This window comes from Rhagoletis zephyria, unplaced genomic scaffold (assembly GCF_001687245.7).
Source record: "Rhagoletis zephyria isolate East Lansing unplaced genomic scaffold, Rhagoletis_zephyria_1.1 Rzeph_scaffold_05919, whole genome shotgun sequence".
In the NCBI taxonomy this organism is placed as follows: domain Eukaryota; kingdom Metazoa; phylum Arthropoda; class Insecta; order Diptera; family Tephritidae; genus Rhagoletis; species Rhagoletis zephyria.
This window is the reverse complement of record NW_016163002.1, coordinates 8767-27941: the sequence shown is the minus strand read 5'-3', so window position 1 is coordinate 27941 and position 19175 is coordinate 8767. Positions and strand designations below refer to the sequence as shown.

The following is a 19175-nucleotide window of genomic DNA, read 5'->3' as shown; positions in this document are numbered from 1 at the left end:
TCGCCAATCTATTCAATGTGAGATGGCAGACGATGTTGCAGGCAAAATTGCTGAATGAGTCTGAAGTTCGAAGTTGCGGCGCAATGGCAATAAGAAGGGTAAACGCCAACACGCTGCCGTGACCAAAAATTTATCTTAGCATTTAATGCTGGTGTTTGTGTGCGTTGTTTAAGTTTGATGTGTTTTATAGCCCATTAAATCGAGCTTATATTTTTGCATGCCTTGTATTGTGAATTTCCTCTTTTAATTTGAAAAAGGCGACAGCATTAAATACATACATACCTACATACATATGTATGTATGCGGCTTAGCAACAAGATTGAAGAGAGATAAGTTTGAATGTGCCAATCTCTAATTTGCGTATACTAAGATTTATGTGATCTCTTTTTTCAGGTTTTATGGTGAAATAGTTACGTTTCTTTAAAACAAATAAAAATTGAATTAAGCTACATAAAATACAACAAAATAAATCAAATTAAAAAATTGGTGTGAATTAATAAAATAAAAAATTAGCTTTCAAAATCAAATTTAAAAAAAAAATTGACGACAAATTTTATAAAAAGTATTAAAAAAAAAAAATTTATTTAAAAAAAACCAAAAAAACAACAAAAAATTTTATTTAAAAATAAAAAATTAAAAGGATTAAGAAAATTAAATTAATAAAATAAAGAAAAGTAAAATAAACCAAATTGAACTGAAATAAATAGGAAAAAAATTAATATTAATAGATATTTTAAAAATAACTAAAAAAAGTAACTCATAAAACTAAATTTTAAAAATAAAAAGAAATTGTTTCAAAAATATAATAAAAGTAAAAAATTTAATCTAATAAAATTAAATTAAAAGAAAATTGGAATTAAAAAGTTAATTCAAAAGCGTATACAAATGTACTCAATCAAAAAATTAAAAAATAGATAACAAATTAAAAAAAATGTAAATTTTACAAAAAATTAAAAGTTAACAATAACAATAAAAAAATATTAAAAATTAACAAAAATTAGGATTTAGTAAAAAACATTTAAATTTGAAAAAAAAAAAAATAATTTCATATTATTATTAAATATTCCTAGAGCATCTAGATGCATTTCTGCATCAAAAAGAAAACTTTGAAAAAAATGTCGCTTAGGTTATGTTGGCGGTTAGGGCTCGATATACTACTTTTATAAAAAAAACACGGTACATAAAGTAAATTTTTTTTTTATATTTACTTTTAAATTATCAAATCGAACCCACATGCATGATTCATCTGCAAGAAGTAATCGTATTTAATTTTTTTTTTTTGCCAGCAAGACGCTCCCTCCACTTTACTCGTTAATACGTCTAACTATTCTACATGCAACAACAGAACTAGCAAAAATAATACTTAGTATAAATGTACATACATACAGTATCGGTCATATCTATAGCACACCATTTCAAAGTGATATTGTGTGCAACTTATGTTAATTTATTTATTTTTGAGAATTTTCAATTAGAATATAGTTCTTTCTCTAACAAACCCCATACAAATCCAAGTTTAAAAATTTGTAGAAAACTTCAAAATAGAGCAACAAGTTTTCACCTAAATTTCAAACTTTTTCTCGGAAGTGTTTGAATTTTTCTGAATACACAGTTTTATAGCCCAATCAATTTTAGTCTGATAATGTGCAAGTTTCAAGTGACTGAAAGTTACCGTTAATTTTTTAGAATTTTTTTCGCCAAAGGTGTTGCGGTTTTCATCCATATACAAAAAAATTTAGTTTATTCATTATATGGACGCCAATGCGACAAAAAAAAATTATAAAAAATTAACGGTAATTCGTAGCCACTTGAAATTTGCACATTATCAGACTAAAATTGCACTGTCTAAAAAACTGTGTACTCGAAAAAATTCTAACACTTCCGAGAAAAAAGTTTGAAACTTAGGTGAAAATTTGTTGCACGATTTTGAAGTTTTCTGCAAATTATTAAACTTGGGTTTATATGGAGTTTGTTAGAGAAAGAACTGTATTTTAATTGAAAATTCTTAAAAATAAATAAATAAGCATAAGTGGCACACAATATCACTTTGAAATGGCGTGCTATAGATATGACCGATACTGTAAATACATACATATGATGTACTATGTAGGTACATACTTGCGTACAAATCTATGAAAGCAATTGCAAATACCAGTTTTTGCATGCAGTCGGCGAGTTTGCAATCCGATACATACATTCACACATCCATAAATATGCATGTGCATATAGGTTGCATCCACAGCAAAACTAAATACTCATACAACTACAAAAATTGCTGTCACAAACAAACATTTCAAGTTTTACGCTTTTGTACGGTTTGCAAAATTCTGTGAATGATTTTTCGCGCCAAATTATGTATGCGCCCTGCTTTTGACTCCACATTACCTAGCAACGCCCTTGCAGCAATGAACATCAACTATTGTGCATACACACACATACATATATTGTTGCATTTATGTGCACACATAGATACACATATACATAGGTATATGTATACGAAAAAAAAACCTATACTTACTCATAGTCAGAAGCAAGACAGCCATTGCATGCATCGGCTGTCTGCGTCTCAGACTGAAAGATTTTTTTTTTTTGTTTTTACAGTTTTTTCCCGACTCGTCTCTGTTTATTGTTCGGTATGAGTCAGTAGTAGTGAAAATAGTATAAACATATCTACTATAAAGTAGTAGTCATATTTGTACGTATGGGAAGTATGCATTTGCGCGGAATAAATGAAGGGGGGGGAGAGCGTACATACTGCGCCAAATTGCAATCGGCTGACGACTATGCGAGTACAAATAAAGCTTTTGCGTTTTGTAAGCGCGCGCGTATGTGTGTGTTGGTGCGTTGAGGGTGGCGCAGCGCGGGCGTTATAAAGCGCTGGTAGTGCGCATGTGCCGACAAACGGCGGCTACGAAGACTACTGCAGCAGGCAGGCAGATGTACAGCATGTGGCGTTCAAATTTCAAAGCGTATCTAGATTTTATATACATATGTAAGTATGTATGTATGTGGGTAGTTATATGTACATGCCGGTTTTGCAGACCCGGCATTACAATGTAGGCGTAGTCGCTAGCAAACACCGCCGACGCTAAGGTGATAACGCGTGTGCATAGATATACATACATACGCTAGCGTAGATTTCCATTTGATAAATATTTATGTACTTTGCTACAAACAAACCGAAATGCGCCTGTCCATGCAAACGCGCTCCCATATTTATGTAGCTATGTACATACATATATTTGTTCGTATTTTGGTGTGTATCTGATAAGCAAAAATTGCGCGCAATTCTCATTTGAAGAGTGCTTGGCGGCGACCGGCGCGTCGAGCGGGTTTGAGTTACTTAGAAATGTATTGATGTAGGTTGATAAGCGAAACCTGTTAAATCTTCGCTGATATACATATGTACATACTATTGACTTCTACTACTTAGAACACTTCTATAAATTTAATCTCTGTAGAATATTTATATAACTTTTTATTAAATAATTTTATTTAATTCTCGCTGTGGCGTTAAATTCGCATGACTAATAGAAATCCAACTTCTCCAAATGGACATGCAACTTACCGCGCATACCAGCACACAATGCCCAGACTTAACATCTCTCTACCCTGCTCATTTTCCTATGCATTCTGCTAGTGCAATGCACCTGACGCGTCTGTCTACATCTCTTATGGAGCGCCACTTTCCAGTACAATTTACTACTTCCCTACTACTACTGCAAGAGGCTCGGAAGATTGCATTCGAGATTTACTACGTACGCCCCGACGGACAAATACATACATACAACAACAACAAAATTTATATAAGTAAGATGGTAAAAAAAAATTTTGTGGATTGATTTAATTATTGGAAACATAACCAAAAAAAAAAAATTTTTTCACAAGCGGAATTAGTCAATTTTCATCGATTTTTGGCATCCAATGGTTGCAACTTTCTTATAGTTTGTCCCAATAACTACTCCAAATAAAAAGTTTTTTTTTTGAGGTTGGAAAGAAAAAAATAAACAATTTTTGAACTATGTCTTCAGCTGCAAATTCAAGACACAAAAATCTATAAAAACTGACGAGTCTTCTACGCCAGATAAAAAATGCTGTAAGGCGTTGTAATGAATGAAAACATAACCATAAAAAATATTTTGTGTGGCAAGCGTGACTAATCAATTCTTATAGATGTGATAGGGTGTTGCCACTTTTAATTAATTTGTTATTGCTATTCTGAATTTAAAATATTAATAAATCTTGGAAAACACTTTTTTTTTGGCAAATTCGTAAATTAAATATATGCAATTTTACAATTCGCAAAGAACAACAAGTTAGCGTAAAAAAATATTTTTAGTCAAGTAACGTACAACAAACTATTTTAAAGAACTCCAATTCGCGCAAAAAGCTAATCAACTTTGTATTGCTATATTAAATTAAAAAAAAAATTCAATAAAGTAAAAAAAAAATCTCAACTAACACATTACAATTAATTCTAAAAATATACGTAAACAATTTTACAAAAAAAATATATATTTTACTTAACTACAACTAACACATTACAGACAATTTTAAGGATCTCAAATTCGCGCAAAAATGGTGTTGCCATTTGTAATTTATCTTTATACACATACATATTACATACGTACATATACGTTATAAATTTTGCAAAAAAAAACAGTATTCAACCAACACATTACAAACAATTTGATTATTTTTACAATTTTGCAAAAAGAAAATTATTTTAGTTTCAAATTCGCGCAAAAAGGGTGTTGCCACTAGTAATTAAATTTTTTTATCGCTATTTTCTTTTTTATCGATACTTGCATTGCAGATATACTAACATATGTATGTATTTATATACTATATAGATATACACCGAACTTTCTACAACCGAAAATATGCAATTTAGTGTACACAAAATGGCAGTGCGCATGCTTCATTTTCGCGCCAAGTGAACACACCCAGTAGACAAATCTAAATATGTAATGCTCTATGTACATATTTTGCAAACAAACATACATATGTATGTACATATAGAGCGATATGTAAATATATGCATACATTGTATTTGTACGGGCCACAGTATTTTTTGAGCAGTGCCAAATAAGGAAAATTCTCGAAGCAAAAGGATAACAGACAAGAACAAAAACAATATTTGAGCACAATAATGAAAAGGATATGGCAATGACAACGATGAGCTTAACATCGTAGCTGTATGTGAGTATGCATATAAAACGTTGAAAGGTACAATTAGTAAAATAAAAGTACACTTAATACAAAACAGGAAAAAATACAACAAAAACAAAAACTAAACAAAAGGCAGAAAAGGGCGCATAAAAGAAGCCGAGCAAATGCGCAGCAACAAATCATATTTAAGTGTATATATTAATGTACATACATACATACATGACGGGAAAAACATTCATTTAGCGGCCGGCCTGGCAAAAGCCATTGCCTCGGATACACAATTTAGTATTGGTGCAGGAGAAACTAGATTACATAAATAAATAAGACACTGGGTGAGTGTAGGTGGGTGTCTTGGGTGGTTGGCCAACATTTTAATAGTATTTTGATATTGATTTTTTTTCCCGTTGTGCACGCGCGCCTACCAGCCGAGGCGCCAACTTTTTTCAACAACAAACTAACTGCCAAGTGGCAATTGCTGCCGTCACTTGATAGTAAATGGGCGGTGAAAAGTGGGCGGTAGTAAGCTGATTTTTACAAACTGATATACATATGTATTATCCATACATACTTATATAGTATAGGAACACTTGAGCGCGGAAGTGAATAAGTTGGCTAGCGTTGCTGCAAAATGCGGCAGTAGTGTGAACTACTTTGGAGAGTTCAAAAAACTGTTAAATGACTAAGCGAAAATGTTGAAAAAAAGCTAACTGTTGAAGCCAGCTACACATTTGTACATACATAAATGGGGCGTGAAATATTTAGTTACACTGCCAGCTACTGAATTACTTTAATAGCGCATTTAACTGCACAAATAAACAGCTTGTTAGCGCTGCCCCACTCACACGTACATACATATACGGCAATTTCAACTACATACAAATTTCACAACTATTTCACAAGCTGGTGAAATTATGCCAAGACAGAAAAAAAATTGAGTACGATAAATTTCTTAGCGGTGTGTTAGCAGTACTTAAACTATGAACTTTTCGTAACTGCATACAAATATCCGCTATACGCTCAGTGCCTATCACTTCTACAAACTATTTACAGACAAATGAAATGTATCAACTCACCAGAATCGGAAGGTGTGTACGCTGAGTTCGACAGATCATCGATACCCTCTTTGCAGCGTGTGTAACTGTGATCGCTGTGACAGTGCGCTTGTGTGGCATGATGACTCATACTCGTTTGGCTGGATGCTTGACTGGATACCGGCGATGTGCGTCCGTACGAAAGCTCACCATCGAGTATTGACGACGCTGAGCCATAACCGGAATTTGCTGTGCTCTCTTCGTCTTCATCGGATTCACAATCTGAAATTGTATTCATTTTGCTCGTGTACATTGACTTGTTTTCGTCGCGCATTATCACATCGAGCACTTCGTGTATGTCAGGATGATCGGAGGTTAGACGTGTATTGATCTTATCCTTACTCGTATCCTGTAGCTCTTTGCTGATGTTATCGATAATGCCGGCATTCAACGATATATTATTACTGCCCATCATGCAGGCGCGCAAATCGATGTTCGTTTGCTTGAAGTCGGTGGCCTCGTCGTCGAGTGAGGGGGGAGTGTCTGGCAGCTCGTACGTCATTGTATCAAAAGCTGCTACTACGCTGTTGCTTTGTTGACCACCCGACTTGCTGGCATTGTTGTTGTTGCTGTTGCACGTTAAATGCAATGTGGAGAGCTTTTGTTGCAGCTGTTGATGTTTTTGCAATTTGCGTTGCTGTTGTTGTATTTGTTGTTGCGGTGCATTAGATTTGCGCAGCAGCGAGGTACCAGGCGGTATATGTTGCATACTTTGCACCGACGACGACGACGACTGCTGCAACTGTTGTGGTTGTGTGGTGCTGCTGGTGGTGGCAGCGATAACGGTGGTGGTGTTGGTGTTGCGCACATTTGGTATGCTATGTTGTTGCAATTGGTTCTCATAGTCATCGGTTGGTTCCACCTTTATTTCGGTCTTAATTTCAACATATTGTTGTGGCTGTGACATTAGAATGGCTTGTTGCATTTTGCTTTTGTTATTGTTGGCTACAACCACAGTTGGCGCTGGTAGCTGCGCTGGCTTGGCGGTGACAGCAGCCAGTGGTACAGCGCGTGTTACTGCCAAATCGCTGCCTGTCGATGAGGCTGATGTGCTCAGTTCCGTCTGGGATTGTCCAGACCACATGCAATCGCTATTGCGGATCTCGGTCTTGACGGCACCGTAATCGGGTGCGCCGCTTATGGGCAAATCATTGCCGCTGTCCATTTTTTGTATGTCACCCCAGATGGTGCTACCCCATCCGCCCATCAGATCCTCGAACAATTCACTGGGATCCGGCCGGATTAGGGAGTAATCCTCGAGATAGCTACTACCCAAGATGGGCGATGAGCTGAATGTGTTGTAAATTTTAGCCATATTTGATTCGCTTTCTAGTGGTTCAAAATCAAAAATTGTATCGCAATTTGTTTCTTCTTGTACTCGTTGCGGCAGAATTTTGGTGCTTTGCGAAAACACTTTTGCAGTTGAAAACTTTCGATTTCGAGCGTTGTAAGTGTGAGAGCTGAAAGGAAGAAAAGTGAAGTTCATGAAAGAAGGTGAATTTATACTTTAATGAAGAATTTTAATTTTAAAATATGTATGAAATAGAATACGTTTGTTTGTATATATGTACATACAACGCAAACTAATGTTGAACAATCGAAGATTTTATAAAATGCTTTCACAAAGCTGGATTTAAACTTTAGTTAAGAGAAAACAAGTTTTAAAATGTGAAATAAGATATGTTTATATATAGAAGCAATTTCCAATCAGACTATCTTTATGCTCTTGACGTTTTTTAAAGAGCTTTCACTAGAGCTTTCACACTCGTAAGTTCATTAGGTCAGGGGGATTAGTAGAACTAGTATTTAGAATTCATTTTCTTACAAAATACTTAATATATTTTGCCAAGCTTTCGCTATAACGTTCACAAGTATAAAAATTTACTTGAGCTTTTACAAATTTTTAAACTTCTTCGGAATTCAGGGCTTTAAAACATTATATTCTACAAAAAAAAACATACATAGTGAAAGCTTTTACCATAACTCACACATTGTTCTGCTTTCTGTGCCGAGAAGTTTTAATTTTAAAATTTAAAATTTAATACACACATGAAGAGGGGAGCAAAATATGGCGGTTTTGTGAAAAGCTTTCACTTGAGCTTTTTTTCATTAACTTATTTTTGTGATATGCTTTCACTTCACGATTTTCTTTTCGAGTTTTGCAGTATGAAATTGAATGCAAAGGATATATAGAATGGAACAAAAACCAAGGTTTTATGACAAGCTTTCACTTGAGCTTTTACAACGCCTGACCTGATATGTTATTATCGGTATGGGACAAGTGGAATTGTAGGTTAATTTTTTACAAAATATCTTTTTTGTGAAAAGCTTTTGCGATAAGCTTAAGTTTGCGATAATACCAAGTTTTCTCATAAGCTTTCACTTGAGCTTTTACAGAGTTAGAACATTTTCATCAAAAATGTTCGATACAATTTTATGTAGCAATATGTAAGAATTTGAACTTTTATGAACTACGTGGAATCACAATTTCAAGCGCATTTGCACAGCAATATCTAATATTTACGCTTCAACTGCGTACTTTACTCAGAGCTTTTTAATAGTATTTTCCTTATCGTTAAAATAAAAGGGTGTTGATTCTATTAACTAATAAGTATTGCTAGAACAATGCAGGTGAACTGAGACTGAAATTTCATGCTGAACTGCTCGCTCGTGTATATGAAACGTGGTTAGATATGACAGAGAACACTTGAAAAAACCCCTTTCTAGAGAGGAAATAAAACGACCATATAATGTAATGTATTGAGTAGATAATTATAACACTCACGGTTACTATATACGTATATCCAAATGCACATATGACAGGCTGACTAAAGTATGCCATAGACAAATAAAGTACACCAAGGTGATGCTCTAGTCAAGTATAGAGTTGGCCGTGATGGAAAAATTAAGTGAAACACAAAAACTTTAAATACAAGGCTCAAGTTTACGTCATTGTCAGCCTAATAAAAAAAAAAAACAACAATGGGATATTTTTAATATCGCAATTCTTGCTAAGATCGTTGAAAGGTTGTTGTCAGCCAACTGAAAACAGTGGGAAATAAATTTTTAAAGATTGTGTTTATTCAGGCACTTTACCAACTTGAGTGGTAAAATTCTTTTGGCAGAAAGCGCGTGAGCATATTCCAAATGGAGATGCAAAGCCCTGGCGTGCAATTCGGGAGCTGCGACATCGAATCGAATTTTTTTTAATTGATTTTTTTTTTAATCTTCTTATATATGTATCTATTTTTTAATATCATTTGATTTTTAGAAAATTATTTTGTTTTTTTTTTTTCTTTTTTTATTATGATTTAATTTTCACATTTTATTGTTTTAACAAGAAAATTTTTTTTTTCAATTTCTTAATGTTATTTTTTAAGTTCGATTTTGTTTTAAAAAGAAAATCATTTTTTCCACTTACTTTTTGAAAATTTGTTTATGCTTTTTGTCTTTTTTTTTACATGTAAAGTAAAGTTGCTTTTTAATAAATAAATTCCTTAATTTAATTGTTATTCCGTTTTTAATTTTCTTTTTGTTTTGGGAACTTTTTTTAATTTTTAGTTTTTATTGGTAAAAAAAAAATTATATACATATTTTTTTATTTAATTTAAGTTATGCTATATATTTATTTTATTATTTACTGGGTCTTTTTTAATTTAATTATTTTAAAAAGAAAATATACTTTTTAAATTTAGTTTACTTTTTAGAAAATAGATATTTTCTTAATATAATTTCATTTTTAGAAAACTTATTGCTACATGACAAACAGTTTAACGCTAAGACCACCTCGTTTGCAGATCTTTCACATTGGTGGAATATTCCATATAATTTTTTACACTTCATTCGAGTTTTAATTATGAAGAGAACCGAGCTTCATTCATATTCAGCCCAAATTGCAGCACTGGCCGGGTACTTATTTTTACTATTTACCCGGTTTGAACAGCTGTTATGTCAACCGTCTATGTACGATGAATTTAAAACAGCATTTCTTTCCTGCTGGGAAGCTTAAAATATTTAAACAATTACAAACAATTTTTGATTGATATACTATGTATGTACCTATATTTTCCAGTATCTAAACTTAGTAAATAAAGTAGAAAAACCCCAAGGCAACTCGTAATTCCTCATAAAAGATTAGTTCCAGTGGCGGGAATTTTATATACCTAGAATACATACATAAAGGGCAAATACCGACAATGCCACACTTTTATGTGTTTGTGCGCATGTTTTGTTGTTAAGTAAGTGGCGCCACAACAAACCAGTCACCATATACTGGTAATCAAATCGTCAATTTCTAAACGTCAATCAGTGAGTAAATCAAGCGCCTGTGACCATAACTTGTATATATAAAGAATTTTTTTCAGATGCATACATAGATACTAACTATACTACAAATATATACAAGATTTAAAAACGTTTATTTAAATATAATCCTAGCGCTTTCATTACTCTATTATTACAACACAGAGAATGTCACTAGTGGGTTTTACTATTTAACAACCTAATAATTATTGGCTTATTTGTGGTGGTTAAATGAAAAACGCCACGTTGATTCGAGCTAAGATAGAGACAAGACAAGTGCACCTGTGACAGCTACCCGACGAAAAAAATTAGCCAACTATGTAACTAATCATTTGTTTCTCTGGCGTACATATGTATAGCAAATTCAAGAAAAGCGATTATTTTGGCTGAATAGTTTTCATTTTCAATATTTTCTTGTTTCCCTAGTGGTATTGGTGTCTACGAGTACGAGTATGTAAATATTGTTGCTGCATTATTTTTGTTTCGTTCTCATTTATGTATGTATGTTATTTTTATTTGCTACCAGGCGAGCACACACCTTTTTTGCGGTTTGTTTTGGTCGCGTAAGATATGCATACATATAGCAAAACGATTTGTATGCCGCAAAAATAAATGAAAGTCGGTCCAAAGAAAAAAAACAAAGTGCAATAGCAATTTTTACAGGTAATAAAATCGTACAGATAAAAATTGATGGTGTGACGAAGCTGTTGGTTGGTTCGGCGCGTAATTGGCGAAATACTTTGTTAGACAGATGAAATATTTTTAATTGTGACACAATTTTATTTCATTATTTTTTTTTTTTATTTTTTTTTGGCAACACACAAATGAGAAATAAACAAGACAATGCTAAAGTGCAAGCACACAAATGCATGTGCTTATGACATATAAATAAAAAATTGCATTTTTTTAATATAAACACTTTATGAATGAAAATGATACTCATAAAAAATATTTTTAGTAAAATGCATACACACACACACAACACACGCACAGTGAAAATATAAATTGCACAAAATGCACATCCAATGTGTTTACGGCAATTAGGCGCACAGCATTCATCAGCTAGCAAATAAGCAAGAGAACAAAGACAGCAAGAAATGGAACCTGAAAGCAAGTGATGACTGAAAAAAAAAATTTTTCTTTTTCTTATACATACATTCTTTATTGCACACACACATACATACATACATGCACACATAATGCAGCACTTCAAAGTTCACATACAAAATGCTGATATCAGGCGCGCTGGCGTGGCAAATTGACGCTAATCGGGGAGCAGCTTGCCGGCCGGCCGGCCGGCGTGTGTAAAGTGCAAAAGTACGCTGTGCATGAGAGCAGTGATACATAAATAAGTAGTTGGTAAAATTCAATTATATAAAAATGTATTTATACTTAAATAATATATTTTTTTTTTTATTTTTAGCAGAAATTGAGAATTAATGAAAATAATTAAACATTTACTTTGTTTTAATATCAAATGAGGAAAACTTTTACAAAGCACACTTTTGAGCGCATTAATTAAAATTACGAACCCCAGTTTCACCAAACAATTTTAAAGTTTATCAGACTCTAATTTTATTTAATTCTTTTAATGATTTTTTTGTTTTTAATTTTTCAATTGTTTTAGTTTTTTTAGATTTGATTATGTTTTAAGATTTTTTACCATTTTACGTGGTTCTATTCTTTTAATTTTTCCTTTTCTTGCTATAATTTTTTTAATTTTAATATGGTTTTTACCTTCTTTTTTTATTTTATATTAATTTTTTGATTTAGTTTAATTTGATGTATATTTCTATTATTTTTTTTTTTATTTTTTTAACTTAAATTTTTTGTTTTGTAATAAATCAAGAATATTTCGATCTGTGAGTGGACGATCGACTTATTTCCGCAGCCAGTTCGAAAACGTTCTTTCTCAGAAAATTTTTCAAAAACGCCCTATTTCAGAATTTGGTTGAAAAACTCCCTATCTAAGCTGCCAATTTAAAAACGCCCTAACTCGCACATTTTCAATGTATTTACGTTTGAGATAAGGCGTTTTTGAACCGAATTCAGAGATAGGGCGCTCGTAAAAAAAAATCTGAGATAAGCTGTTTTTCAATAAAATTCTGGAATAGGGCGTTCTTCAATCAAATTCTGAAGTAGGGCGTTCTGATATAGGGCGTTTTTGAACTGGCTGCCGGATAGGTCGACCCTGCACTCAGCCATAGATTTATTGTTTTAAATTTTAATTTAATATAGTTTATTTAACTTTTTTCTTTTATTACTAAAATTTTCCTTTTTTAATTCCCTTTATATTTTTTAAATTTTCTTTTATTCTTTTTTTAATTTCTGTTTTTATTTTCATTTAATTTTTTGGTAATAATTTGTTCATTAAATTTTCTGGTTTCATTTTATTTTAATTTAGTTTCCTTATCGTTATTTTTGGCTTAATAAATCCTATTAAAAAATTATTATTTTTCATAAAAACGGCCTGAAGCTCAATAAAAAATGTTTAATGTAATTTAGTTTCGTTGAATTTAATTATATTAATTTTTTGTTTTATTTCTTTTTTTGTTACCTATGTATATAGTTTTAATTTTATATCATTTTGCTGTTTGTATAAAAAATAGTTACACCCCACTTACTTACTTTTTTACTTAAATTTATCTTTTTTTAGTTTTGATCCTATTTTTTTGTTTCATTTTCTTTATATATGATGTATAAATGTCTATAGTTTTATTTCATTGTAATTGATTATATTTTATTTATTTATTAATTTTTTACTTTTACATGTTTTTATAGCCGCGGTTAATAAAAATCGCTACAAATCATTGTGAAAATGTGCAACACGCGCGGAACACTTTTTTTTTTTGCACAACTCATAAAAAATCATAAAGCATGAAAGCGTCTCGTCGCGTACCAGTCTCATACAGTCAATAAACTACAAAAGCAGTTAAGCTGTAAATAAATGCATAAATGTAGCAAATGATGCAGGAACTCGTAAAATATTGTAAATTTCGCGTGGCCCTGAGACTACTAAAATATTTTTTTTTTTACGTCTGAGATTTAACGAGGAATGTTCTTTTCACGGTTATGTATTTATGTAAGTACAAATACTCAGGTAAATACTCAATAAATATGCTTATGAATGTTCTAATGAAAGCGAAATATATTTAAATATACATACATACATATGAACATAGGTACTATTTTAATCTCAATGACACATAGCAAAAATTCAAAGAAACATAAAACTGACTGCTGTGGAGTTTCAAATAGCGAAATTACTCATTTATATCTAATACTTAAAGCTTTTTACTACAAAAATAAATAAATATACGTAATTTCCATGGAAAAGAAAATGCAATGATTTTGCCACACTGCGTCATCTAAGTAATCAAATGCAAATTCCATTCACCTAATTTCACACTCTTTTTTCCTAGCTCCTTCTACCTTTCATGCTCTTTACAATGCGCTTTAAGCTTCCACTGATGCACTTTTGTACATATGTATTAATTTATGTAACTGTAAATTCATAGAAACTGCATTGAAACTCATAGCCAGCCACCCTCATATGTATGTATGTATGTACATAGTAGAGTCCTATTGTGCAGTTTACGCCTACAATATAAACATGCCAAAGTAAACTTGCAAATTGACAGCCCACACACGTCATTCGCATGGGGTTTGTTTTATTGTTGGTGTTGTTTACAGTTGAAAATTTACCATTAGACGCGATTTGCCTGGCGATCGGTATAGCAGGCATATGTAAACCATTCGGAACGTACACTTGTGGTCAGCTAATTAAGTTAACTCGAATAACCCCAGCGTGAAAATATGGTTACGCAAGCAGTAGGCCTTTTTTCGAAAAAAAAAAATAATAACGGCAAACCGAACCAAATATTTTTTTACTAGTATTTTTCATTTAATAACACGTCATCGAAGAAAACTACGTTTTTAATTTTTCATAAAGTGGTCCCTATAAGAGGCAACCTTAAAAAAAAACACTTTGAAAGCCGTGCCAAAAAATGCTGGGCATATTTGAGTAAAGTGACATTTTGATCATTTTGGGCTGTTTTTCTTTTGATGATTTAATTTTTATAATTTTTTTATAAAAGTCTAGCTCATTACATAACCAGCACCACATAAATACACATTTTAAACTTCGTACAAAAATTATAAAAATCCAAAAAAACTCTAACAATTGCACTAAGCAAATTTAACTTTTTATTCAGAATTTTTAGAAAAATTTTGGACATGTAGTTTTGTAGCTCATTAAATTTTAGTACGTCAAAGTGCTGATTTCAAGACGCTAGAAAGTCGCGTTGATATTTATTCATTTTTTTTTTGCTGGACATTTTTTTCATATAAAAGTAATTTTCGAGCATACTTTATTTGGAAGAAAATGCACAATTATAAGAATTATATGTAAATATTAAATAGACAAAAGAAAAATGGCCAAAACTGGTCAAAATGTCACTTAACTTAATCAGCTGACCACAAGGGTATATGCATACATACATTCCTAAATATGTACAAACATATAAAACAAAGAACTTAATAAATAAAGCGCAAAGTAACAGTTACATGCAATGCACATACAAACAAATAAACAAATGAAATATAAGCGAAGTGATAAAAAAGAGCGCTGCATAATTGTTAGGGTGACGAAGCTGCTACATACATAAGTATTGCAGGCACTTCATGAGTATAAACTCAGTTGATAAATCCGCTAAAAACTTTCCACTAACTTACATCATAAACTATTAAAAATCTTAAACATAAATCATTGTATCAAGCTCGTGATAAAAATTTATATAAATTTTGAAAAAAAAAATTCTTAGAAACAAAACAAAACAAAATAAAACATGCACATCTTTTTATTGATTTCCGATAATATTGCAGAACACATAAAGAATTTCACTTTTATTATTTTTTGTTTTCAGTGAAAAAAATCTGTTAACTTTTTCAAATCAAAGAAAATTGGACATTAGGTAGTATGTAATTAAAAGAGAATGAAAACGATACAGTTACAACAATTGACAGGTAAGGCGGTATTTATGCACATTCCAGTGTAGCAGCACGGCTAGCAACAAATAAATGCACCGCTACTCATAAGAGTAATGGAAAGAAATCCGAAGGAAGGAAGAACATAAATAAAAGCAAGGAGGTTAACAAAAATTTTGTGTCAAAAAAATAAGTAAATATAAAAAACATTGCAAAGAAAGGAATTTAAAATTTAGCAAATAAATAATACAAAAAAGAATGTAAATTTAAAAAAAAATAAGAAGGAACGAAATTTAAAAAACTCATAAAAATCTCTTGTATATTGAAAGAGTAGAGAAAAAATATAAAAACCAAAAAAAAAATTAAAAAAAAAATTAAATAGGAAAATGAAAAAATTAGAAATTGAAATTAAAAATTAAATACAATAAAAAACAGACTTAAATTCTCATATAAAAAAAAAAAATATTTATATATATTTCATTATCCACTGATCGAATATAAATCAGATTAGTATGGGACCACCTCTGAGGCAAAAAGAATTATCGAAATCGGTTGACGTGGTTCAAAGTTATGCGGTAACATATACCTATACCAAAAAAAAAAATATTTCGACGAACTGATAACCTCCTCCTTTTTTGGAAGTCAAACTAGGTATGTACACACAAAATATTTTCTCTAATACAATTTAATCCAAAGTTACGCAAAATTTTACTTTACCTTTTATTCAATTCCAAGGATTGGGCGGCTCTCCTTTCGTTTGCTGTAGAATGCAAGTTTATAGTAGTGGATGTTGATTTAATTTCTTGCAACTTTTAGCTTTTTTTCAAGCCTTATCCACCTTGTCAATGAGGATTGAAAATATAGAAAATTCACTTCAACTTCAATGCCTTGTTATATTTTAAAAAATTTCGAAATAAAAATTTTTGCGGAAGTGTACTTCTATTTATTTATTTTTTATTAATAGGTACACTTATTAAAGTCCGAAACGTTTTTTTTTTGCGCCTTTCTGCACTCGTCAGGGATAACAAGTTAAAAAAAAAAAACAAACAGTACGTACTGATTGGACGACGGGAAGTGATTAAACACTCTGATCCCGTACAGTGTCACTTTAGCCTTTTCTGACGCACTGCAAGTCTGAGCGTATGTAGTATATGCAGCAATAAGTATACTAGATTCTCTCTTGTCTAGCGAATTGCGGTTCCTTTGCTCGAATTGCTCCTTCTATTGGAATTTGCAATTCCTGATCATGGATTAGAACTTCAGCTTGTTGGTAGCGGTTCTTTTTCCGTTTTTTTTTTCTTTCCTTTCTTCAACTATTTATCGTAGTTTTATATATTCCAAGTTATTTTGCTTTTTAAGCTACTTAAGTTCTCTCACTCAGGGCTTGAAGCAGATAAAACAACAACGTTTTCGAACGGACTTGTTGCAGGAAATGTTCTTGGGTGTTGTTTGAAAATTGTTAAGTCACTCGCGTTTTTTGATTTTATTTGTTTTCTCACTTGTATGCTTTTCCCACAAACATCGGTACACAAATTAATGAATAAGAGTATGTTTGCACTGCGTTTCTTCTTCTGTTTGTTGTTTGAAAAATTGCGAATTTTCCTGATAATTAATGATTTGGTATTGTTTTGAACTCTATGCATGACAGCAATTGCTCACAGCTTTTTGTATTTTTTTTTTGTGTGGCTTTTCCGGCTAACTAGCTAGATCTGTCGTTCAGGAAAAGTTATCGCTGAATATATTCACCAAAATTATGCACCTTACGCTTTTCACAATGTATGTACCTATGCAGGTTGAGTTTCTTTCATTTACCGAAAACAAAAAAAAATACACTTTATTTTGCGCCAGTACACTTTTATTACAGTATCTCACAAAAAGTCTTTACACAATTGATGAGACGAGTCCTTTTTCTGTGCTGAGAAATCGCAAGGCGACATAAATTGTTTAAAATGTAGCTCAGTGCCAAAAAAATTCCAGTACTCTTATGAGCTATTAACGGATTTTGTGTATTTTTTTATTGCTGGAAAATCAGCGAAAATATATTTCGCATTTGCAGTTATTGCTAGAATGTTCGGTTTTGAATTTTAGTCACTATTGTTCGGGCTTTTAACTGCTGCATATGTTTGCACACTGAAATCCTTTTGGTTTAGTTCACTTGATTCTAATTTTTATATCTGCGCGGAAACAGGATAATTGTTATTTCTTATCGCGGTTTTTGTATATTTTTTTTTTGTAGAGCGCAATGTTCGTTGCGTTGCTGGTTGCGTGTTGGAATGAAACTCGCGACTTTCCAAAGTCGCAAAGAATTCAAGTAGATTTTGTTAATATATGTAAATTAAACCGAGTTATTAACGATCGCCTTTAGAATGCGTTGGAATTTTTTTTTTTTTTGGCACGTCGCGTACACTAGTTATATTTTTGCTAGCTGATTAACGAACACTTTTTGTTGCTAATTGCTGCTAGAATTTTGTGACCATTCTCTTTCGCTTTCAAAACAGAATTGAAGTCGGTGATTTCTGTGCGCCGGTCAAGAAGACAGAAAAATTGGTAACGGCGTAAAACAAATATCCACGGGTGGCGATAATAGCGTTGACAGCTGTTGCAGCGACGGCTAAACCACACGGCACACAACACAAACGCGGCAAACAGGCTCAAAGCGTACGAACGAATGAAGAACGTTGATAGAGTGTTTTGCGCCTTTATTAGCTCGTTTGTACAAGTTAAATGAGTAGATGAGAAATAGAGAGAGAGTATGGCAGTGTTGATATTTGGGAGCAGTTTTGTCTTTGCCGGGACAAAGAAATAAGCAAATGTATATATGTACATATGCACCTATGGATGTGAGTAGCAGTGTTGCCACACAATTTTTTTATTATTTACCAAAGTCACCGAAAAAAGTTACCAAATTCAACAAAAAATTACCAAACTTATTTTATGTGCAGAACTGTACAAACATACATACCGAGCCCTAACCGCCAAAATAACGTAAGCGACATTTTTTTTTTTTTAAATTTTCTTTTCTCTGCGTCAAAAATAAAATTTTGAAAAAAATGTCGCTTACGTTATTTTGGCAGTTAGGGCTGGATATGTATGTTTGTACAGTTCTGCACATAAAATAAGTTTGGTAATTTTTTGTAATATGTTCAAACTTGTCAAAATATGGTGCGGCTATAATTTTTTCGACCACTGTATGTAAACAAGTGACAAGAAAATACATCAAAAATTCAACGCTTGAAGGAAAGCTTTCGACTCACACAGAGTGAAGTCCCCCGCTGAATGCCGTAGCTTTTTGAATGAGAACATACATATTTACGTATAATTCTACTCATATATATGGTTGGCGGGTACACCGGTAAATTGATAGTAATTGCAAAGCTGACGAACTGACAGCGAAAGGAAACCTTCCAGGAAACCTTCCGGGAAAGGATGCGGTGGATATACTTAGCAATAGCCACTGTCAAGCAGTTTGTTAAAGATCACATCATTCTAGTAGCCAAGGAATGCTGGAACAACTTTCGCCTTGCGAAACCTTCAGGATTACTTGGTATTTCTATAAAAGGAAATGCTTACGGGCCACTTACTAATGTGGAATCAGAACCTATATTGACCTATTTGACATGTGAG

General features: G+C 32.3%; 1 protein-coding gene across 1 annotated transcript in view; it reads right to left on the bottom strand.

The window, feature by feature from the left end:
• LOC108372613 (myc protein-like) overlaps positions 1 to 18240 on the bottom strand; it is a 23481-nt gene extending 5241 nt beyond the window's left edge. Inside the window, exons 1-2 of the mRNA XM_017628343.1 lie at positions 16269 to 18240; positions 6246 to 7723 (exon numbers count right to left, since the gene is read on the bottom strand). Coding sequence (XP_017483832.1) covers positions 6246 to 7578 — 1333 coding nt within the window. The 5' untranslated portion in view covers positions 7579 to 7723; positions 16269 to 18240. The remainder of the gene's footprint in view (positions 1 to 6245; positions 7724 to 16268) is intronic.
• Between the last annotated feature and the right edge of the window lie 935 nt (positions 18241 to 19175).